This window comes from Bombina bombina, chromosome 3, assembly GCF_027579735.1.
Source record: "Bombina bombina isolate aBomBom1 chromosome 3, aBomBom1.pri, whole genome shotgun sequence".
Taxonomy (NCBI): domain Eukaryota; kingdom Metazoa; phylum Chordata; class Amphibia; order Anura; family Bombinatoridae; genus Bombina; species Bombina bombina.
In genome coordinates this window covers 825809954-825834934 of record NC_069501.1, presented here as the reverse complement: position 1 = coordinate 825834934, position 24981 = coordinate 825809954, and the positions used below count along the sequence as shown (strand labels likewise).

The 24981-nt window shown below is 39.2% G+C and overlaps 1 protein-coding gene across 1 annotated transcript in view; it reads right to left on the bottom strand.

Moving 5' to 3' along the window:
* The window catches only part of CARS2 (cysteinyl-tRNA synthetase 2, mitochondrial), a gene marked incomplete in the record, with an annotated part of 379651 nt that overhangs the window by 149670 nt on the left and 205000 nt on the right, over positions 1–24981 (bottom strand). Inside the window, 2 exon segments of the mRNA XM_053707781.1 lie at positions 13219–13357; positions 17933–17999. Coding sequence (XP_053563756.1) covers positions 13219–13357; positions 17933–17999 — 206 coding nt within the window.

Genomic DNA, 24981 nt, shown 5'->3' with positions numbered 1-24981 from the left:
GGGCCTCAAACCAGAATGCCGCCGCAGCCGTGACAGGCGCAATGCATGCAAGGGGCTGTAAAATAAAACCTTGTTGAATAAACATTTTCTTAAGGTAACCCTCCAATTTTTTATCCATTGGATCTGAAAAAGCACAACTGTCCTCAACCGGGATAGTAGTACGCTTTGCTAAAGTAGAAACTGCTCCCTCCACCTTAGGGACCGTCTGCCATAAGTCCCGTGTAGTGGCGTCTATTGGAAACATTTTTCAAAATATAGGAGGTGGGGAAAAACATAATTTATGTAAGAACTTACCTGATAAATTCATTTCTTTCATATTAGCAAGAGTCCATGAGCTAGTGACGTATGGGATATACATTCCTACCAGGAGGGGCAAAGTTTCCCAAACCTCAAAATGCCTATAAATACACCCCTCACCACACCCACAAATCAGTTTAACGAATAGCCAAGAAGTGGGGTGATAAGAAAAAAGTGCAAAAGCATAATAAATAAGGAATTGGAATAATTGTGCTTTATACAAAAAAATCATAACCACCACAAAAAAAGGGTGGGCCTCATGGACTCTTGCTAATATGAAAGAAATGAATTTATCAGGTAAGTTCTTACATAAATTATGTTTTCTTTCATGTAATTAGCAAGAGTCCATGAGCTAGTGACGTATGGGATAATGACTACCCAAGATGTGGATCTTTCCACGCAAGAGTCACTAGAGAGGGAGGGATAAAATAAAGACAGCCAATTCCGCTGAAAAATAATCCACACCCAAAATAAAGTTTAAATTATAAGCAGAATATTCAAACTGAAACAGCTGCCTGAAGTACTTTTCTACCAAAAACAGCTTCAGAAGAAGAAAACACATCAAAATGGTAGAATTTAGTAAAAGTATGCAAAGAAGACCAAGTTGCTGCTTTGCAAATCTGATCAACCGAAGCTTCATTCCTAAACGCCCAGGAAGTAGAAACTGACCTAGTAGAATGAGCTGTAATCCTTTGAGGCGGAGTTTTACCCGACTCGACATAAGCATGATGAATTAAAGATTTCAACCAAGATGCCAAAGAAATGGCAGAAGCCTTCTGACCTTTCCTAGAACCGGAAAAGATAACAAATAGACTAGAAGTCTTTCGGAAATTCTTAGTAGCTTCAACATAATATTTCAAAGCTCTAACTACATCCAAAGAATGCAATGATTTCTCCTTAGAATTCTTAGGATTAGGACATAATGAAGGAACTACAATTTCTCTACTAATGTTGTTAGAATTCACAACCTTAGGTAAAAGTTTAAAAGAAGTTCGCAACACCGCCTTTTCCTGATGAAAAATCAGAAAAGGAGACTCACAAGAAAGGGCAGATAACTCAGAAACTCTTCTGGCAGAAGAGATGGCCAAAAGGAACAAAACTTTCCAAGAAAGTAATTTAATGTCCAAAGAATGCATAGGTTCAAACGGAGGAGCTTGAAGAGCCCCCAGAACCAAATTCAAACTCCAAGGAGGAGAAATTGACTTAATGACAGGTTTTATACGAACCAAAGCTTGTACAAAACAATGAATATCAGGAAGATTAGCAATCTTTCTGTGAAAAAGAACAGAAAGAGCAGAGATTTGTCCTTTCAAGGAAATTGCAGACAAACCTTTATCCAAACCATCCTGAAGAAACTGTAAAATTCTCGAAATTCTAAAAGAATGCCAGGAAAAATGATGAGAAAGACACCAAGAAATATAAGTCTTCCAGACTCTATAATATATCTCCCTAGATACGGATTTACGAGCCTGTAACATAGTATTAATCACAGAGTCAGAGAAACCTCTTTGACTAAGAATCAAGCGTTCAATCTCCATACCTTTAAATTTAAGGATTTGAGATCCTGATGGAAAAAAGGACCTTGTGACAGAAGGTCTGGTCTTAACGGAAGAGTCCACGGTTGGCAAGAGGCCATCCGGACAAGATCTGCATACCAAAACCTGTGAGGCCATGCTGGAGCCACCAGCAGAACAAACGAGCATTCCTTCAGAATCTTGGAGATTACTCTTGGAAGATATAGGCAGGATGATACTTCCAAGGAAGTGACAACGCATCCACTGCTTCCGCTTGAGGATCCCTGGATCTGAACAGATACCTGGGAAGTTTCTTGTTTAGATGAGAAGCCATCAGATCTATTTCTGGAAGACCCCACATTTGAACAATCTGAAGAAATACCTCTGGGTGAAGAGACCATTCGCCCGGATGTAAAGTTTGGCGGCTGAGATAATCCGCTTCCCAATTGTCTATACCTGGGATATGAACTGCAGAAACTAGACAGGAGCTGGATTCCGCCCATACCAGAATTCGAGATACTTCTTTCATAGCCAGAGGACTGTGAGTCCCTCCTTGATGGTTGATGTATGCCACAGTTGTGACATTGTCTGTCTGAAAACAAATGAACGATTCTCTCTTTAGAAGAGGCCAAGACTGAAGAGCTCTGAAAATTGCACGGAGTTCCAAAATATTGATCGGTAATCTCACCTCCTGAGATTCCCAAACCCCTTGTCCTGTCAGAGACCCCCAAACAGCTCCCCAACCTGTCAGACTTGCATCTGTTGAAATTACAGTCCAGGTCGGAAGAACAAAAGAAGCCCCCTGAACTAAACGATGGTGATCTGTCCACCACATCAGAGAGTGTCGTACAATCGGTGTTAAAGATATTAATTGAGATATCTTTGTGTAATCCCTGCACCACTGGTTCAGCATACAGAGCTGAAGAGGTCGCATGTGAAAACGAGCAAAGGGGATTGCGTCCGATGCTGCAGTCATAAGACCTAGAATTTCCATGCATAAAGCTACCGAAGGGAATGATTGTGACTGAAGGTTTCGACAAGCTGATATCAACTTTAGACGTCTCTAGTCTGTCAAAGACAGAGTCATGGACACTGAATCTATCTGGAAACCTAAAAAGGTTACCCTTGTTTGAGAAATCAATGAACTTTTGGTAAATTGATCCTCCAACCATGATCTTGAAGAAACAACACAAGTCGATTCGTATGAGATTCTGCTAAATGTGAAGACTGAGCAAGTACCAAGATATAGTCCAAATAAGGAAATACCACAATACCCTGTTCTCTGATTACAGACAGTAGGGCACCGAGAACCATTGTAAAAATTCTTGGAGCTGTAGCTAGGCCAAACGGTAGAGCCACAAACTGGTAATGCTTGTCTAGGAAAGAGAATCTCAGAAACTGATAGTGATCTGGATGAATCAGAATATGCAGATATGCATCCTGTAAATCTATTGTGGACATATAATGCTCTTGCTGAACAAAAGGCAGGATAGTCCTTACAGTTACCATTTTGAATGTTGGTATCCTTACATAACGATTCAATATTTTTAGATCCAGAACTGGTCTGAAGGAATTCTCCTTCTTTGGTACAATGAAGAGATTTGAATAAAACCCCAGCCCCTGTTCCAGAACTGGAACTGGCATAATTACTCCAGCCAACTCTAGATCTGAAACACATTTCAGAAATGCTTGAGCCTTCGCTAGGTTTACTGGGACACGGGAAAGAAAAAATCTCTTTGCAGAAGGCATTATCTTGAAGCCAATTCTGTACCCTTCTGAAACAATGTTCTGAATCCAGAGATTGTGAACGGAATTGAACCAAATTTCTTTGAAAAAACGTAATCTGCCCCCTACCAGCTGAGCTGGAATGAGGGCCGCACCTTCATGTGGACTTGGGAGCTGGCTTTTGTTTTCTAAAAGGCTTGGATTTATTCCAGACTGGAGATGGTTTCCAAACTGATACCGCTCCTGAGGATGAAGGATCAGGCTTTTGTTCCTTGTTGTGACGAAAGGAACGAAAACGATTATTAGACCTAAATTTACCTTTAGATTTTTTTTATCCTGTGGTAAAAAAGTTCTTTTCCCTCCAGTAACAGTTGAGATAATAGAATCCAACTGAGAACCAAATAATTTATTACCCTGGAAAGAAAGGGAAAGCAGAGTAGACTTAGAAGACATATCAGCATTCCAAGTTTTAAGCCATAAAGCTCTTCTAGCTAAAATAGCTAGAGACATATACCTGACATCAACTCTAATGATATCAAAGATGGCATCACAAATAAAATTATTAGCATGTTGTAGAAGAATAATAATGCTATGAGAATTATGATCTGTTACTTGTTGCGCTAAAGCTTCTAACCAAAAGGTTGAAGCTGCAGCAACATCCGCTAAAGATATAGCAGGTCTAAGAAGATTACCTGAACACAAGTAAGCTTTTCTTAGAAAGGATTCAATTTTCCTATCTAAAGGATCCTTAAAGGAAGTACCATCTGCCGTAGGAATAGTAGTACGCTTCGCAAGAATAGAGACAGCCCCATCAACCTTAGGGATTTTGTCCCAAAATTCTAATCTGTCAGATGGCACAGGATATAATTGCTTAAAACGTTTAGAAGGAGTAAAAGAATTACCCAAATTATTCCATTCCCTGGAAATTACTTCAGAAATAGCACCAGGGACAGGAAAAACTTCTGGAATAACTACAGGAGATTTAAAAACCTTATCTAAACGTTTAGATTTAGTATCAAGAGGACTAGAATCCTCAATTTCTAATGCAATTAGGACTTCGTTAAGTAAAGAACGAATAAATTCCATTTTAAATAAATATGAAGATTTATCAGCATCAACCTCTGAGACAGAATCCTCTGAATCAGAAGAAACAATATCAGTATCAGAATGATGATGTTCATTTAAAAATTCATCTGAAAAATGAGAAGTTTTAAAAGACTTTTTACGTTTACTAGAAGGAGGAATAACAGACATACCCTTCTTAATGGATCTAGAAACAAAATCTCTTATGTTATCAGGAACACTCTGAGTATTAGATGTTGACGGAACAGCAACAGGTAATGTAACAGTACTAAAGGAAATATTATCTGCATTAGCAAGTTTGTCATGACAAACAGTACAAACAACAGCTGGAGGAACAGATACCAAAAGTTTACAGCAGATACACTTAGCTTTGGTAGCTCCAGCACCAGGCAGGGATATTCCAGAAGTATCTTCTGACTCAGCTTCAACGTGGGACATCTTGCAATATGTAATAGAAAAAACAACATATAAAGCAAAATTGATCAAATTCCTTAAATGACAGTTTCAGGAATGGGAAAAAAATGCCATAGAACAAGCTTCTAGCAACCAGAAGCACAAAATAATGAGACTTAAATAATGTGGAGACAATAGTGATGCCCATATTTTTTAAGCGCCAAAAAAGACGCCCACATTATTTGGCGCCTAAATGCTTTTGGCGCCAAAATGACGCCACATCCGGAACGCCGACACTTTTGGCGCAAAAAAACGTCAAAAATGACGCAAATTCCGGCGACACGTATGACGCCGGAAACAGAGAAAAAATTTTGCGCCAAAAAAGTCCGCGCCAAGAATGACGCAATAAAATGAAGCATTTTCAGCCCCCGCGAGCCTAACAGCCCACAGGAAAAAGTCAAATTTTTAAGGTAAGAAAAAATGATTTATTCATATGCATTATCCCAAATATGAAACTGACTGTCTGAAATAAGGAATGTTGAACATCCTGAGTCAAGGCAAATAAATGTTTGAATACATATATTTAGAACTTTATATAAAAGTGCCCAACCATAGCTTAGAGTGTCACAGAAAATAAGACTTACTTACCCCAGGACACTCATCTACATGTAGTAGAAAGCCAAACCAGTACTGAAACGAGAATCAGTAGAGGAAATGGTATATATAAGAGTATATCGTCGATCTGAAAAGGGAGGTAAGAGATGAATCTCTACGACCGATAACAGAGAACCTATGAAATAGACCCCGTAGAAGGAGATCACTGCATTCAAATAGGCAATACTCTCCTCACATCCCTCTGACATTCACTGCACGCTGAGAGGAAAACCGGGCTCCAACCTGCTGCGGAGCGCATATTAACGTAGAATCTAGCACAAACTTACTTCACCACCTCCATAGGAGGCAAAGTTTGTAAAACTGATTTGTGGGTGTGGTGAGGGGTGTATTTATAGGCATTTTGAGGTTTGGGAAAATTTGCCCCTCCTGGTAGGAATGTATATCCCATACGTCACTAGCTCATGGACTCTTGCTAATTACATGAAAGAAAAGGCACACCCGGTCTATCCCACTCCTTGCTAATAATTTCTGTAAGCCTTTTAGGTATAGGAAAAACATCAGTACACACCGGTACCGCATAGTATTTATCCAGCCTACACAATTTCTCTGGTACTGCAACTGTGTTACAGTCATTCCTCCCCAAGCAACACACGGAGGTTCTCAAGCTTAAATTTCAAATTAGAAATCTCTGAATCAGGTTTCCCCGAATCAGAGATGTCACCCACAGACTGAAGCTCTCCGTCCTCATGATCTGCATATTGTGACGCAGTATCAGACATGGCCCTTACAGCATCTGCGCGCTCTGTATTTCTCCTAACCCCAGAGCAATCGCGCTTGCCTCTTAATTCAGGCAACCTGGATAATACCTCTGACAGGGTATTATTCATGATTGCAGCCATGTCCTGCAAGGTAATCGCTATGGGCGTCCCTGATGTAATTGGCGCCATATTAGCGTGCATCCCCTGAGCGGGAGGCGAAGGGTCTGACACGTGGGGAGAGTTAGTCGGCATAACTTCCCCCTCGTCAGAATCTTCTGGTGATATTTCTTTTATAGTTAAAGACTGATCTTTACTGTTTAAGGTGAAATCAATACATTTAGTACACATTCTCCTATGGGGCTCCACCATGGCTTTCAAACATAATGAACAAGTAGTTTCCTCTGTGTCAGACATGTTTAAACAGACTAGCAATGAGACTAGCAAGCTTGGAAAACACTTTAAACAAGTTTACAAGCAATATAAAAAACGTTACTGCACCTTTAAGAAACACAAATTTTGTCAAAATTTGAAATAACAGTGAAAAAAGGCAGTTACACTAACGAACTTTTTACAGTGTATGTAACAAGTTAGCAGAGCATTGCACCCACTTGCAAATGGATGATTAATCCCTTAATACCCAAAACTGAATAATAAAAGACAAAAACTTTTTTTTTTTTTTTGTTTTTTCTTCAAACAGTCACAACAACTGCCACAGCTCTACTGTGGCTTTTTACCTCCCTCAAAAATGACTTTGAAGCCTTTTGAGCCCTCCAGAGATGTCCTGGATCATGCAGGAAGAAGCTGGATGTCTGTGTCAGTAATTTTACCTGCACAGAAAAGCACTAAAATAGGCCCTTCCCACTCATATTGCAACAGTGGAAAGCCTAAGGAAACTGTTACTAGGCAAAATTCAAGCCAGCCATGTGGAAAAAAACTAGGCCCCAATAAGTTTTATCACCAAATACATATAAAAACGATTAAACATGCCAGCAAACGTTTTATATTACATCTTTATGAGAGTATGTATCTCTATTAATAAGCCTGATACCAGTCGCTATCACTGCATTTAAGGCTTTACTTACATTAGTTCGGTATCAGCAGCATTTTCTAGCAAATTCCATCCCTAGAAAAATATTAACTGCACATACCTTATTGCAGGAAAACCTGCACGCCATTCCCTCTCTGAAGTTACCTCACTCCTCAGAATATGTGAGAACAGACATGGATCTTAGTTACTTCTGCTAAGATCATAGAAAACGCAGGCAGATTCTTGTTCTAAATACTGCCTGAGATAAACAGTACACTCTGGCACCATTTAAAAATAACAAACTTTTGAATGAAGAATAAACCAAGTATAAAACACCACACTCCTCTTACGACCTCCATCTTGGTTGAGGCTTGCAAGAGAATGACTGGCTATGACAGTTAGGGGAGGAGCTATATAGCAGCTCTGCTGTGGGTGATCCTCTTGCAACTTCCTGTTGGGAAGGAGAATATCCCACAAGTAATGGATGATCCGTGGACTGGATACACTTAACAAGAGAAATAAACTCTAGATTGAAGATATAAAACTACAAATCTAACACCACATTCACTTTACCCTCCCGTAGAGAGACCCTAGTGCTTAGAGCCGGCAAAGAGAATGACTGGGGGTGGAGCTAGAGGGGGAGCTATATGGACAGCTCTGCTGTGTGCTCTCTTTGCCACTTCCTGTAGGGAATGAGAATATCCCACAAGTAAAGGATGAATCCGTAGACTGGATACACCTTGCAAGAGAAAGAAGGCATCTAAGCTATTTTTTGGTTCAGACCCTGAACAGCACTTGTTTATTGGTGGGTGAATTTATCCACGAATCAGCAAGAACAACCCAGGTTGTTCGCAAAAAATGGGCGGGCATCTAAACTTACATTGCTGCTTTTCAAATAAAGATACCAAGAGAATGAAGAAAATTTGATAATAGGAGTACTTAGAAAGTTGCTTACAATTGCAAGCTCTATCTGAATCACACAAAAAAAAAATTTGGGCTCAGTGTCCCTATAAAAGCAAACATCAATAGGGCAGGAGATACGGTCTTACGTGTTTTGGCAAAGCACTGCCTTACTCATAGACCTGTATCTCCTAACACCTACCCACAGGTATTTAAGCACATCCCTACAACGTAATTGACTACAAGTCAAGGCAGGGTCTTAAAGAGACAGTCAACACAAAAATTGTTATTGTTTAAAAAGATAGATAATGCCTTTATTACCCATTCCCCAGCTTTGCACATCCAACATGGTTATATTAACATACTTTATAAACTTTAATCCTCTACATTTCTGTCTGTTTCTAAATCCCTAAAGACAGTCCCATGATCTTCTGGAAGCTAGTTCATGTGAGCCATATAGATAACATTGTGCTGACGCCCATGGATTCTAACAACACAGCACTAATTGATTTAAATGCAAGTCAATAGATAAAGTAATGTGATCAGGGGGCAGCCAGAAGATGCTTAGAAACAAGGTAATCACAGGGGTAAAAAGTGTATTAATATAACCATGTTTTCTGTGCAAAACTGGGGAATGGGTAATAAAGGGATTATCTATCTTTTAAAACAATAAAATATTTTGAGTTGACGGTCCCTTTAAAGTTATAAACACACAGCTAATAGGTTACACATGTATAGATATATAGAAATGGAGCTAACAAAGCTATACATTCTTTACTTAAATGACATTGTTACAATGTTGGTTTAACATAATAAAGCTGGTGTCATTAAACAATTATAGATACCTTGTACATCCATATATTACAAAAAAATAAAAAACAGAGAATTGTGCCAAAAGTCAATGTTTTGACCACTGTCAAGCCTTCCAATACTAAAAAGTCAACTCACAGCAGCACTTAAAGTGAATGACCTTTATTCCAAAGGAACCAGGGTTACAACAATAGCGATGTTTCTGGTCTCACACCCTTAATCCTGCATGATTAAGGGTGTGAGACCCGAAACGATGCTATTGTTGTAACCCTGGTTCCTTTGGAATAAACGTCATTCACTTTAAGTTCTGCTGTGTGTGGACTTTACAATATATCCTAGATATCAAGTTGCAAAAAAAACTTAATACTGAAGCACTAGCTACATATGAAATATCTTAATTAATTTTAAGAAGTCACTGCCAAAAAATTTAAATCAGTTTCAATGATGAAACCCAAAGGAACCCGAGTTTCAAGATTGAAGATCCAAAATGGCTCTCTTTTTGCCAACAATGACTGAACATCACCCCATCTTGTTCCTGACTAAGGGATCTTCTTATGAAACAAAAACTTGTGTTTTTGGCAACTTGTAGTGATATCTATTAAAACATTTGAGAACAACAAAGTATGTAAATCCACTGTAATAATGCAATTGTACTTTGTAACATATACTTGTTGGAGCTTGATGAATAATAAAGTTAATGTAAGACAAACGTAGGTCTGCAATCCACATTCAGTATGCATTCAATATACATGCTTGAAGTAAAAGCACAGTTCAAAGTGAGAAGATGCTTCCATGATGTTACTCATAACAGGTAAAAAGTAAAAGCAACTCACTGTTTCCTAATGAATGCTTTATCTTCATGTGAAACAACACTGAAATCGGCATATGAAGGTGTAAAAAGATGATGTGAAGGTGAGGAAAGTGTGAAGCATAGTGAAACAAGTATGGAAGAGAAATTAGGAGAGAAGAGTGAAGGTGAAGGATGAGGAACAAATGGTGGGATAAGAGGAGAAAAATAAAGAGTTTGAGAGTGGTATATTGAAGGAGGGTAAAGAGAATGAATGGGAAGATAAAGTGTAAGGTGTGAAGAAAAAGTGAGGAATAAAATGAGAATACATTTCACCATGTATTTGACATACATTTGTTAAAATTATGTACCTCCTTTCATTTCTGTTTAAAGTATAGCACATTAGCGGATTGTATAAAATATGACAATAACGCAATGTGCCTTTAAATTTGAAAAAAATACCAGATGTTTTCTTTTGTGCTAATTAGCAACTATTGAAAAAGTCTAATATTGTGTGCTTGTAATTTAGTCCCTGAGAAAGTGCCTCTCTGGCAGGAAGCAGTTGGACAGTTTGTGTTGCTAAACATTTGCCCTTGTTTGAACTTTTAATGTATACCAAGCAATTCAACTTTTATTCATCACATGAATCGTCTATCTAATCGTTAGCTGGTAAGGATTGTTTCTATGAAACAAAACTGAAAGGGCAGATATCTGACCTCTGAGAGGATAAACCCTTATATAATTCGAAACCATCCTGCAGAAATTGCATTCTAAGAGAATGCCAAGAAAAAAATCATATAGTCCAAACACCATGAATTATAGGCCTTCCAAACCTTATGAAAGATTTTTTTGTCACAGTTTTATGAGCCTGAATCAAAGTCTCTACCACAGATTCTAAAACAAATCTCTAGCCGTTCAATCTCCATGCCATCAAGCTTAGTGATCCTGATGGGGAAAAAATGGACCTTGAGACAGAAGATCCTGTCACAGAGGAAGAGGTTCGTGGAGAACAACTGGATATTTGAGCTAGATCTGCAAACCAAGTTCTACCAGAACAGGCCAAAGCAATCAATATCACTGATGCCCCCTCCTGCCTGATTCTGGCAAATAGAAGAAGCTGCAGCTACACAATACAGGTTAACTGCAGGCCTATAAAGAACACCAGCTTGCTGAAAAGCCCTCCAATTAAAGGATTCTAATTTCCTAGCCATAGAATCCTTGAAAGAAGAATTATCTTCAAAGGGGGTAGTAGTACACCAAGCCAAAGTAGGAATAGCCACATCCACCTTAGGAACTGTTTCCCAAAGTCTAACTTTAGATTGAGCATTGGGTACAGGAAAAACCTCTAAGGATCCTATAACACTGCACGCCGCGAATGTGGCAGCCTCCCTTAGCACACTATACACACCTGAACTCAGCTTTTGTGAGCACAGTTTGTTGCTCATTCCTTTCTTTGTTACATAAAAAAGCAGTTGCACCACACCCTTCTCCTGCCCAAGCTATTCGTGCCCTTCTGTTTTGCTTGATAGATTCTCACCCGAAGTGGTGGGAAGATGGGGGTTTCATCCATATAAGGGACTTGTATCATCATAGGGGAAAGTTGTTGACACTGACGCAGCTGTTAGATAGACAACCTCTCCCTAGGCAGATGCATTTTGAATATATTCAATTCTTGACGTTGGTGAGATCATGGGGATTCTCTTCACATGATCTTAGACAACCAACGCTGAGGGAGCAGAGATGGTTAGCTTGTCATCAAAATAAGCCCCTCATGTTTTACTATCAAGTAACGCTTAATTGCCCAGTACTTGTTAAATCAAAGCAGATGAGGGAGTGGGAGCCTAAATGGGAAAGAATATATATATATATATATATATATATATGGAAATAGAATGGGGATAGAATGGGGATTTGCAATCTCTTACTCCAGGACAGCTATTCGATGTGCGACATTGTACAAAAAAATAAATTTAAACTTCTCATTAGATGTCATATGGTCCCTGTTAAGCTTTACGGCATTTTCCCAACCTGCACCAACTTGTGCTGGAGGGGTTGCGGTGAGATTGGTTCATATCTCCATAATTGTTGAGCCTGTTCTAAGCTCAAAAATTACTGTTACTTCGAAACAAGGGTGTTAAGAGAGTTGGGTATATTTCATACCTTGTCAGCCCCAGAGGCACTATTCCATTTAGGTATGTAGATGCTCTCCAAGCAGGATAAATATCAAGCCCTGGACATTATCTGATACATTAAGACAATAAAGAAAAAATGTCTGAGGGCTAATGAAAAAGTGGTGCTTGATAGTATTATATGAGTTCTTTGAGACAAGTGGGTGAGTAAGCCCTGAGGGATTAAGGTGTCGGGCAGTTCCTTCACCTTCTCAGCCCCCTTCCCTTTATATTTATTTTACTCTCTTACTCCTTTTCCTCTCCTACTCCCTTGTATCTAATAGGACTGATTTATAAATCAAGTATAGATTAGAAGAACGTTGATTGGGGAACCGTTTGTTCCTCTTTGAAAATTGGCCTCCTTGGTATTTTGATGTTGATGTTCCTTTTGCTTTTTCTTTGTTGTATTTGACATGTGAAATTTCTGAGAGGTCTAATTGTTTTAATACACCCTTTTCCCCTTCTTTCTTTTTCATTTAGAAAGATTTCAGACTAATTTATATGTTTAGAGTCTAGGTTATAGATTAAATGTTTATTAATGGAACATAGGACCTTACTTAAGAAATATGTTTTTAACTAGAACATAGCCCATAATACATTTTGGTATTATTTACACGAAACTAAATTTAGAGGTTTATTAATAGATTCTATATTTTTATTGAAGACCCAAAATGATATGTTATGTTACATATCCACAATGTTACTCTTTTTTTCTTTTGAGTATATCATAAGGGGTACAATAGTGACTAATTTCCCTGATGGGGATATTTATATTAGCAATATATTAGCAGTACACTAAGCTGTTTTTGTTTAGTTACACCTGAGTTCTGTAATGAAAACTGTGATATTGGTAATGCTTCAGCTTTAGACTAATTTGTATTCTCAGTGCATACGTTTGCATATATGATGTATTGTTATATTATTTGATACTATCTGATTGCCTGTAAACATTTGTATCTTTACCTCAATAAAAATTATTTAGAACAAAAAGTCTGCCATAATGGGGATACTTTTTGCAGCAGAAAATATGAAATTAACTTTTTTTTAAATGTATCAATGTCTTGGTTCTATGGCCTTTGATAGTTAATTGCAGTTTTTTGCTGTTAAAACTATAGTACAAAAAAATAAGAGATTACGTTACCTTTGCCACAGTATGTCTTCTTGTATAGGTTGACAAGTCAGCTGACCTCTTATATAGGCTTGTGCATCATTAATAAAAGAAGAGATTATCTGTAGAGTGCTTGTAGCATCTTGCATCGATTCTCTGCTGTACTCCACAGCTGAAAGAACGTATAAATAATATTTATAAGAAAGATTACCCACAACATGGGGGGTGTAAAAGCCAGACATATGGTATATAGGATTCTTCTATGTTTTACACTTATATATTTGTTTGAATAAAACAACATCTCAGCACACATAGATTGGGAATATATATTATTAAACAGTCTGTTTCATTGTTTTAATAGGAGAAAAAAATACTAAGCAGTGGTATATACTTAATAGAAATCATTGCAACATCTATTATTTTTAAACTTAATTTGTGCAGTGTCCATTACTTCCTGTAACCTCTCTACAGGAAGCTTATTTACCATGATGTCATAAAACTTCAAGAGTTGGTTTAGTATTAAGTAAATAGACTAGATAACCAGGGGTCAGATTTGCTCATGCTCAGAACTGGCAGAAAGGAACTTAAATTTCAAAAACATTCCACTCTTATCACACTAGGGGCAGGGGCTACAGTGACAAATTATTAGTGCTAATTTTGCAATAGAACAAGTTTTTTCATTTTGTTTTTTAAACAATCTGTTCCTTTTTATGTTTACTTAGATTTAACATTTATTTTTACCAAAGAAGCACTGTCTAATATCCCTTAAAATGCACTACTTTCCCAGTAACCAGTCTCTATTAAGAATTGCTAGTTTAGCTGCATGGAAACAAATTACTATTTCTTTAATTGCTAAACAATATCCCACTTCCTCAGTTTAATCAGACATTTGAAAGTTTCTCCACATACATTTTAGACCCTTTCATCAGTAATATTGTAAACAGAATAGTTGCTTATTTTTCTTTTTTAGGAAGACGCTCTATTTGGTCCTATTTTGTGTTAAATTTGAATTGTGTTTTAACTCATAAAGGCTGTACTCGGACTTCGTTCAGAAGTGTGCTTCTCATATCAAATTCAGAGCTGGTAGTCACGGTTTATCAAAATTGCTTTATTCCTATTTTTTTTTTCTTTACTGGTAAATGTTAGAAAATTGTATTTTTTTATCAATGGATCTCTTTTTAAACAACTAATGTTTCAATAATAAATTGACGTTTTAATTGTTTCCTTTTCGAAATCAGTCTGCCTGATAAATGTTTCTGTTCTATTTTTTTCACACCTTTAAGGTATTATTTAAGCACTTTATTGTATCACCATCTATAATAAAGAGGATCTATAACTCAATCACCTAGCAGATCAAAAGAACATTAATGTCATTTTTGCTGCATATTAAACAGAGCATTTCAAAGTGTAATAGTGATTTGAGAAACTCATGGTCTTGTGGTGAAAAAGTAGAAAATGATTAATATTTGCGGTAACTTACTTAAAAGGACATGAGACGTAAAAAACATATTTTGTGATTGAAACAGAGCATAACATTTTTAAAAATTTAGCAATTTACTTTTATCAAATTTGCTTTGTTCCCATGATACTCTGTGCTGAAGAGATACCTAGGTAGGCATCTGAAGCACTACATGACAGGAAATAGTGCTGCCATATAGTGATCTTGCAAATGGATAACATTCTTGCAAAACTGCTGCAATATAATGCTCCAGAAATGGGCTGGCTTCTAATCTTACATCCCTGCATTTCAACAAAAGATAAAAACGAACAAAGAAATCGATAACAAAAAGTAATATAGAAAGTTGCGTGCTCTTTTTGAATCAAAGAAAATTGTTGGGTTCCCCATCCCTTTATCTTGACCCATTCCCTCACTAACGAAGACTTATTCCATTTGTGAAAGCTAAAGTAACTAAATGCATAAAACTCATCCCCTTCCTAACACATACAATTCTTATTTAAAAATCAGTAAACAAAAAGTAAGAAAAACATTGCTAAGGAGGCAAAACCATTCAATTCATTAATAGTCATAGTAACTTCCTGTTATTTTTACCTAAATGTATGTGGACACCTATATGAGCTTGTTGGACGTCTCAAACTATGAGCTTTAATATGGAGTTAGCTTTCCACAATATTTTTGGAATCAATCTTTGAGAATTTGTGCATCAATAAATCCTCCACACCAGTCCTAATCTAAAAAAACTCCTTTATTGAAATAAATTAAAAACATGCAAATTCACCATAAAAATCCAACAATAGTAGTCTGGGACGTTAGGCTGACTATTGTCGTTGATGCTAATGCATTTCTGTCGTTAAAGGGACATTAAACCCAAAAAAATCTTTCATGATTCAGATAGAGAATACAATTTAAAACAACTTTCTAATTTACGTCTATTATCCAATTTGCTTAATTCTCTTGATATTCTTTCCTGAAAAGCATATCTAGATAGGCTCAGTAGCTGCTGATTGGTGGCTGCACATAGATGCCTCGTGTGATTGGCTGACCCATGTGCATTGCTATTTCTTCAACAAAGGATATCTAAAGAAAGAAGCAAATTAGATAATAGAGGTAAATTGGAATGCTGTTTAAAATTGTATTCTCTATCTGGGTAATGAAAGAAAATTTTTGGGTTTTATGTCCCTTTAAGCCATACTCATAGCTTGTCTAAGGGCAACAGATTTAACTTATTTAAACGCCAACACTACCAGGCGGATTGAACTTGCAAGGGAATTAAATATACAAAAGGGACTTCAGATACATATACTGTACTGATTTTTATATGAAGAGGTAATTTAAACGGTGTATGAATTTTAAATGCTACAGTGTTTGCACAAATATACCTTTTTGTTACATAATTTTATAACTCTGATTAATATATTAAGCTGTGACTAAGAGGATTGATTTTTTTCTGAGCCCTAGCTTGCTTTTTAATGTGTGTATCCATAAACTCCAGCACAGCCCAGTGTTGAAGTTTTCACGTCTTCACAATGCCATTCAATTGGAAAAGACCCACCATCCCACCTGACTGGATTCATCATTTGGATCAACACCCAAAGAGGGGCATGAATTGTGAACACGCAGACTGGAAGCAAAGTTTGCCCAGGCATTAAGGAAAGAGCAAGTGGTCACAGTGAATGAGGATGATAGTAACTGATAGGGTGGGTGAGAGCAGGTGAGTTATAAGCTTTCCTGTAGCTACCTATATACATTATTGGTTCAACGCTTGGATATTTGGTGATGCTCGTATCCCCCTGTACATAATTGTCAAAGGTGGTAACGTACGTTTGACACCGCATATACAAGGTGGAGAAATACAATAGTAGTTTAATGGTTGGTAAATATGGTGGTGTATTTAAATAGACTGTTGTTTCGAACAACAATAAATAATGAAGACTGAATATTGGAATGCTGTTTAATTTTTATTTTTTAAATCAATTATTCAAAACTATATACAATATATATATATATATATATATATATATATATATATATATATATATATATATATATATATATATATACATATACATACACACACACACACACTGTATATATACATACACACATATATACAAGGATATAAATTTGAACAATATATGTGGGAATTTGTGCGCACTCATCTAAAACAGCATTTGTGTAGTCACGCACTAATGTTGGACAAGAAAGTTGTTCTTGCAATAGGCATTCAAATTTATCCCAAAGGTGTTCAGTGGAGTTAAGGTTAGGGCTCTGTGCAGGCCACTTAGGTTCCTCTACAACAAAGTCGTCAAACCATGTCTACATGGACGTCACTTTGTCCCATGGACACAGTCATGCTGGAACAGGAAAGTGCCTTCCCCAAAATGCTGCCACAAATATGGAAGCACCACACTGTCTTAACTGTATTTGTATCCTGTAGCATTAAGATAACCTTCTCTGGAACTAAGGTTCATAGCCCAAAACCTGAAAAAGGAGCCCTGAACCATGGACAGTTACTCGTCATGGAAACCCATTTCATGAAGCTTCTGAAACACAGTTTTTGTGCTAATGGTGCTTCCAGAGGCAGTCTAGAACTCTATCAAGAGATGATAGGCAAATTGTATATGCTACAAGCTTCAGGACTCAGTGGCCCTGCTCTGTGAGTTTGCTGGTCTACCACTCTGTGGCTGGGCTGTTATTATAAAGTTAAGGTGTCTTATCCATGCATCCATTCAAAGTAATGTATTTTTATACATGTAAGAACATTTATAATTAAAGTGCCATAAAACATGTTGAGATCTGTGAATATCCTAAAAGGTAATTAAGTAAAAAAAAATTGCAGAAAAAAGTATTTAAACATCATTTTTAAAAATAAGCAAAATTTGTTACATTGCCATGCTGTCTGGAGTAGTCTGTTCCACACCCCTTATTAGTGTTTAGCATTGGAAGCATAGGCTTTGTATTTTTCGGCTGCTTATTTGCTTCTAGGCATGCTCCAGCAGATAATGACTGTGCAGGGCTGCATTCTTCCAAAAGCAAAAAGGTAGATATAGATACAACCATATAAGGAAATGTGTGTGTGTGGGGGGGGGAGGGGGGGGTTAGAGCTGTACAATTCAGAAACTTAAAAGAAAGGGTTAATGGTGAGGCACTGCAGTATAATTTTGCAGGTAAAGTAATTAAAGTACATATTATATTTTGTCGCTATCCCAACTTGTTTTTTGTCCCTTTAAATAAATTTAATTGCTATCACAACAAAGGTTTAAATAAGGAATTAGAAGTATATCCTACCTGATCTATATTTAGAGCGTAAACAATACATCCTGAACTGCTCAGTGGAGAAGGACTTTAAAAAATCCTGGAAAAAAAAGAGCCTTTAAAGTACATTCATGTTTAAGTAAAATAAATCATTGTAAATATTTTTTTGTATTAGCATCTAAGGCCAACTCACAATCCGATCCTGTGAAATAATTGAATGGATATATTTCTAAAAACATAAATTATGTGATTCATTACTTTTGAGAAATAAGAGCCTGGCCACCAGGAGGAGGCAAAGACACCCAAGCAAAAAGGCTTAAATACCACTCCCCTCATCCCCATTCTGCTGAGGAACAAGGAACAGTAGAAGAAATATCAGGGTGAAAGGTGCCAGAAGAATATAAGGACGCCCCACATAAGTACAGGTGGGGAGCTGTGGACTCTTTCCATCAGAAGAAAAGAAAATTATCAGGTAAGCATAATTTATGTTTTTCTTCTTAAATAGAAAGAGTCCACAGCTGCATTCATTACTTTTTGGAAAACAATACCCAAGCTATAGAGGACACTGAATGCCAAGACGGGAGGGTACATAGGCGGCCCATACTGAGGGCACCAGGCCTGAACCTCTACCCAATAAAAAACCCCGCTTCGTCCGAAGCTGAGAAAATGTTAAGAGGAAAAGCCCCAATGACACTGACTCGCAGTTAGACCAGAAGCCAAACTAGAGACCGCAAATGGACTCGCCTGAGCCAACAGTCCTCCAAGAGACACCGTCGCACAACAAAAGGTCCCCACCGCTCACCCCCCACAAATGAAGGGGATACTAGCCGAAACCCCCAAGGGAAAAAGGCAAAGGAGGACCTAGGAAACCGAAAGGTCCCCTAATACAAAAAAGAACACCTCCAATAGTGAGCCCAGCTCACAGAGACCCAAAGGGACCCAAACAGGGAAAGGAGGCCACACCAATACCAAGCGAAACCCGGGATAAGACCAGGCACAGAGACAACACAGACATCTCTCCAACATCCTGCAAGCACGGAATGGAACTGAAGAGGCAAAGTCCTTCTATTGTCTGACCATAGAATACCAAGGTATCCGACTATGAAAAAGTGTGTAATACACTCAGGTGAAAAACCCCAAGAACACAAAGTCCATAACAGGACAACTAAGAGGGTACTTGCGAGGAAGAAGAAGCAGTCAAACAAGAAACAGACCGCAACTGCAAAAGCTACCCCCGGACAGAGGGCACGCTCCAGGCAACCTAAATCGCCGGACCTACAAACAGGTCCCTAAAAAGGGGAACACAAAACCTCAATCGAGTCCGCCCGGAGGAGTATACCTTCAAAACCTGAAGGAAGAGTAAACCCTCTTCCGAAATCAATGGAGCAAGTGAAAGAAAAATCTATATCTTAGCAGACTGAGCTAACAGGATAGACTCAACAAGCCCACACATCCATAGGAGTCTGCAACCCGAATGCAGCGCCTTAGACCGCTCGGCCATCCTGACCCGCAGATCCACACCCAGCTGGACCAACCCAGCCTCAGGGATCCAACACAGGGGAACAAAGAATCCCGAAACAGGTACAGGAACGAGCGTAAGGATAGCACAGCCATCCCCACAGAGTACAAGTACAACCCGACTCTGAAACAGACAACAAGGCCATAGACTGAAGGATCTATCCAAATAAAGGCCCAAAAAGTCTGACTTGGAGCCAGCAAGACCCCAGGGGGAACTAATCCCACCTTACCGCCTCCAATCCAGGAGAAGCCAGCAAGGACTCCATCTCCATAGGGAGGAGAATATCCCCTAAAGAAAAGGGATGATGCCGGAAGGGCAACAACTCCTCAAGGCCCGAAGGCACCGGCTAATGGGAAGATAAATTCCCAACACAGATGTCCTAGAAAAGGACCACCTACAAATAGCTTGCCAAGCAGAGGCACAGCCAACCCATTCGCCTGCAGAGCAGGGAATCCACGGGAACACTGGCAAGCTGACCAGGGGAATGCAACCCTAAGGCGCACCGGAAATTGGACAATCAGCACCAGCAGCTAGGTATGAACCAACAACCCTTGAGGCGCAAGCCACACAGCTAACAACAAGATGACATGGGCTACTCCTGTGGCAAAGAGTAAAAATACTCCAAAAACCTGGCCAACCATGACCCGGTCAGGTAGATGAAAAAAGGTGGAACTGAACCACCCTAGACAGCTACAGGTTTGAAGCCTGAACCCCAGACCACTGAGGATCATCTGGGCCCAAGTTCCCACAACCGTGGAACACACCGACCAGCCCCGAGATCCAAGATTCCAAAACCACCCAAAACTGGGTCAGGAAAAAAGCCAAGCGAAGCTTCAGCAACCGGAAGTCTCAGGGAGAAAAACAGGTCCGGGCACCTAATATTTCAGGCAAACCTTACGCTAGAACTAAACACCCCATCTGGCCAAAAAGCCAGAAACAAGGGATATGGATGCATATCCAGAGAATCCGGATAGCGAGAAGAACTCGAAAGCCCCAACCAAAGGAAGGAACCAACCCTATCCAAAGTCCAACGCTCCAGAGAGATACTTCCCAAAGCCTCAGGACAACCAAGGGATACATCGAGGTAAAAAAAATAATTCTACTAGCAGGACTAGTCTCCCTATCACCTCCACATAAGCAGAGGACACAAGGAAGAGAAAGGCACTAAGCCTACCCAGCTCCGGAAAACCCAGAGCTAAACGAAGTCCCTGCAGGGAACAACCATCACCCGGAAACACAGATCCCTAAAAGGAGATCCAACTCACCCGGAGATAATGGAAGAAGACCCAAAGGTTTCTTATAACTCACAGACAGTACACGACAAAGAGTAAAAGCTGCATCTAGAAACACTATAAAAAGCTTACGCGTATACCTGCCTAGGTGGGAAAAGCTGCAACTGGTTTCAAACTGCAAACCTTCCGCATGCTAGACAGCTATCCTGTACAAGCTGTAAGATCAAGCCCAAAAGGACAAATCCAGAGGCCTAAAAGATGAAGGCCAAACCGCTCAAACTGCGGTAAGGGGCATTAAGCCCTCCAACACTACACCACATGGGGGAGGCTCTAGGTTATGATGAAATCAGATGTCAGAGAGTGACGCAGCGGGGAAACTCCCCTGCCCGGTCATCTATGACTGAAGGCTATAAGGACTGAAACAATCCTTCCCGCCTCACGGACCCACAGGTCCTCTCGAATGCTTACTTGAACATGAAAAGCAATGCGCTTCTCCCGAACCAGCTAAACAGAACAGCGTCACGTGTCTGAACATCTGCAAAACCAAACAAACCAGACATGACCAGCCTGCACCTAGGGTCCCAACCGGCAAGCTGTGTAAATTCTCCCTCGTAGGGGAAAAAACAGAAAAAATACATTTTTAACATAGGACTAACATGTCCAAAACGATTTCCGAAGAAGTAATAAAGAGTATCAATCCCAGAAAGTTCCCAAAGCAAACAAAAACAAATAAAAGACATCCCATCGGATATAAATAAAATATAAGGCAACCCTGAGGTTAACGCCCAAAAAGACACAGGCCTACCCGCAGGACCAGCCAAACGGAGCCCTATCTTACAAAACTGGGAAAGACCTCAAACAAATGACAATCAGGAGATTACTTCATCCCCACATGTTTCATGAGGTGCACCATTCGAATTATCAGACTGAAAATCCCTGTAACTGGTAACGATAGGGTCGCTCAATAACTGAAAAACATGTCTGAGCAACACGCAAAGGCGCGCAATCCTGTAACGAAAGGCACAACACTCAGAGACAGATAACCCAGCGGGGAATTGTAGAGGCCCTCCCCAAGGCAGAAGACCTGGGACAATAGGGCACGAGCACATTCTCAAATAAACGTCTGGACTCTGCAGACGAACAATCGCCAACATTATGTGGGAGCGAAAATGTGCTGCAACCTCTAGGGGAAACACGCCACCCCGCATAGACGAACCATAAACTGGGTTACCCGCATGTGCAGAAGTATGATTAGGTAGGGAACTAGCCTCTCGGAGGACAGGACCCCCAGAGGCGGATGAAATGGCATACGGAACAAAACTGGTTAACAGGAGTCAACGAGGCCACTCCGGATTCATGACCGGACACAGAATCTGAGTCTCAGCTTCAGAATCCTCAATAACTGGATAGAGGATATTTAAATATGGACTAAAGTAGTAAAACAAAAACAGCACCTGACACCCACAATGGCTGGGGCACTCACCACCTCCTATGAGCAGACCCCTGCGGACTAGAAAATTTCCTTTGCCACGCGGTTGGGAATGCGTAAATGGAAAAACTAAACGTAACCACGCCTGTACACAAGGTGAACCGTACAGTCCAAAAAAACCACGCCCAACCAAAAGCCTCAATGTTTCAACCACGAGCCCAGTAAACATCACACATAAGCAGGTTGAACCACATAAACATGATTATAAACCCCCCCTGTTCAAAAACCCCCTTCAGGAGATATTAACCCTGAATTCCAAGATACTAAAAGAGACTCACTGAGACCCTTATATATAAGTTAGACCCGCAAGGTGGTAGCCTCTCGGAAAACATTCACATTACAGTACATTGACAAATAAAGTAAAATGAAACAATCTTACCGGAAACTACGCCGTGGAACAGGAACACAGCCCTTCAAGTGTGACGGATAGTAACATCGCCTCCGCCATGGACTTGAGAGAAGAAAGCAGGCAGCAAAGCGAAGTTCGACAACGCCGATTTCTTGAGTAGCTGTTAACATGAGTCGGGATGGTTTTGCAGAAAGAAACTCCCTGCATCTCCGGACTCTAACCTTCATCCAAGCCCTCACTGAGAGACTGACAGGACTACTTAAAACTCCTGTCCCATGCCGAAGAGTACTACCCTCCATAAGAGACAAAAACAAAAATTAAAAATTCTGACACTTCTCTGCCAACCTCCTGGGACGAAAGGCAAAGATTGACTAGGGGGATGAGGGGAGTGGGAGGAGTATTTAAGCCTTTGGCTGGGGTGTCTTTGCCTCCTACTGGTGGCCAGGTTCTTATTTCCCAAAAGTAATTAATGCAGCTGTGGACTCTTTCCATTTAAGAAGAAAATAGAGAACTTTTATAAACCGATCCAGCTATATTTAAATTAAGAAATAGACAAAAAAGACTTTAGTTCTTTACAATACAAAGAAAATAATGTCTAGCCTGCCCAATCTTCACAAAAAAATGTCCAGAGTAAGTTAATAAAGGTAATTTTATTGACACAATACTTGTTTGGAGACTGGCGTCCCTGCCTATGCCTGTCTCTAAAATCCCCACCTCAATTTTACAAGAGGAAACAGGACAAAATAAATAAATCTAAAAGATCTTAAAGAAAAATAATTTTGCATACCATATTTAACTTCTTAACTGATGAGCCATAAACACTACTGTGTTGAGATATTTTTGAGGTTTTAGATGCTGCTTTATAGTTACGCACCACTGTAGGACATTTTTTTGTGGGAAACCCGGAAATATTACGTATTGCTTTTTGTAGTAGACCCAGCAGATTAACACAATACTAATGTTTTATGTATATTTCATAACATGTGAGAACGGCACACTAAAATTTTGAAAAAGTTAAAATTTTAATAAATCATGTTGGAAACAATTGCATTTTTTTTTCCTAAACACTATAGTCAAAAGAAGAAGGGGTTATCCATATATAAATAAATGGCTTTGCATATAGTTTTTTAACTTTGATGTGCCCCATGAGAGTCTACTCAAATAAAAGCACATTTATTCATGCAAGGTGATTACCTGGCTATTAAAACCTATATAGGGGCTTTATTTTATTTTAATGGCCTACTATAATACATAGAGACACCATAATTAAAAAAAAAATACTAAGTTTAATAAAAAACAGAATTTATGCTTACCTGATAAATTTCTTTCTCTTGTGATATATCGAGTCCACAGATTCATCCATACTTGTGGGATATTCTCCTTCCCTACAGGAAGTGGCAGAGAGAACACCCACAGCAGAGCTGTCTATATAGCTCCTCCCTTAGCTCCACCCCCCAGTCATTCGACCGAAGGCTAGGAAGAAAAAGGAGAAACTACAAGGTGCATTGGTGACTGAAGTTTTTTAAATAAAAATATACTACCTGTCTTAAATAGACAGGGCGGGCCGTGAACTCGATACATCACAAGAGAAAGAAATTTATCAGGTAAGCATAAATTCTGTTTTCTCTTGTAAGATGTATCAAGTCCACGGATTCATCCATACTTGTGGGATACCAATACCAAAGCTTTAGGACACGGATGCAGGGAGGGACAAGACAGGTTTATTAAACGGAAGGAACCACTGCTTGTGGAACCTTTCTCCCAAAAATAGCCTCCGAAGAAGCAAAGGAATCGAATTTGTAAAATTTGGAAAAAGTATGAAGCAAAGACCAAGTCGCCGCCTTACAAATCTGTTCAACAGAAGCCTCATTTTTAAAAGCCCATGTGGAAGCCACTGCTCTAGTAGAATGAGCAGTAATTCTTTCAGGAGGCTGCTGGCCAGCAGTCTCATAAGCCATACGGATGATGCTTTGCAGCCAAAAAGAAAGAGGTAGCCGTAGCCTTTTGACCTCTCCGCTTACCAGAAAAGACAACAAACAATGAAGATGCTTGATGGAAATCTTTGGTTGCTTGTAAGTAGAACTTTAAAGCACGAACCACATCAAGATTGTGCAACAGACGTTCCTTCTTTGAAGAAGGATTAGGACACAGCGAAGGAACAACAATTTCCTGGTTGATATTCCTATTAGAAACAACATTAGGAAGGAATCCAGGTTTGGTACGTAAAACCACCTTATCTGCATGGAAAATAAGATAAGGTGAGTCACACTGTAAAGCAGATAACTCAGAAACTCTTCGAGCCGAAGAGATAGCTACTAAAAACAAAACTTTCCAAGATAGAAGCTTAATACCTATGGAATGCATAGGTTCAAACGGAACCCCTTGAAGAACTTTAAGAACCAAGTTTAGGCTCCATGGCGGAGCAACAGGTTTAAATACAGGCTTGATCCTGACCAAGGCCTGACTAAACGCTTGAACGTCTGGGACATCTGC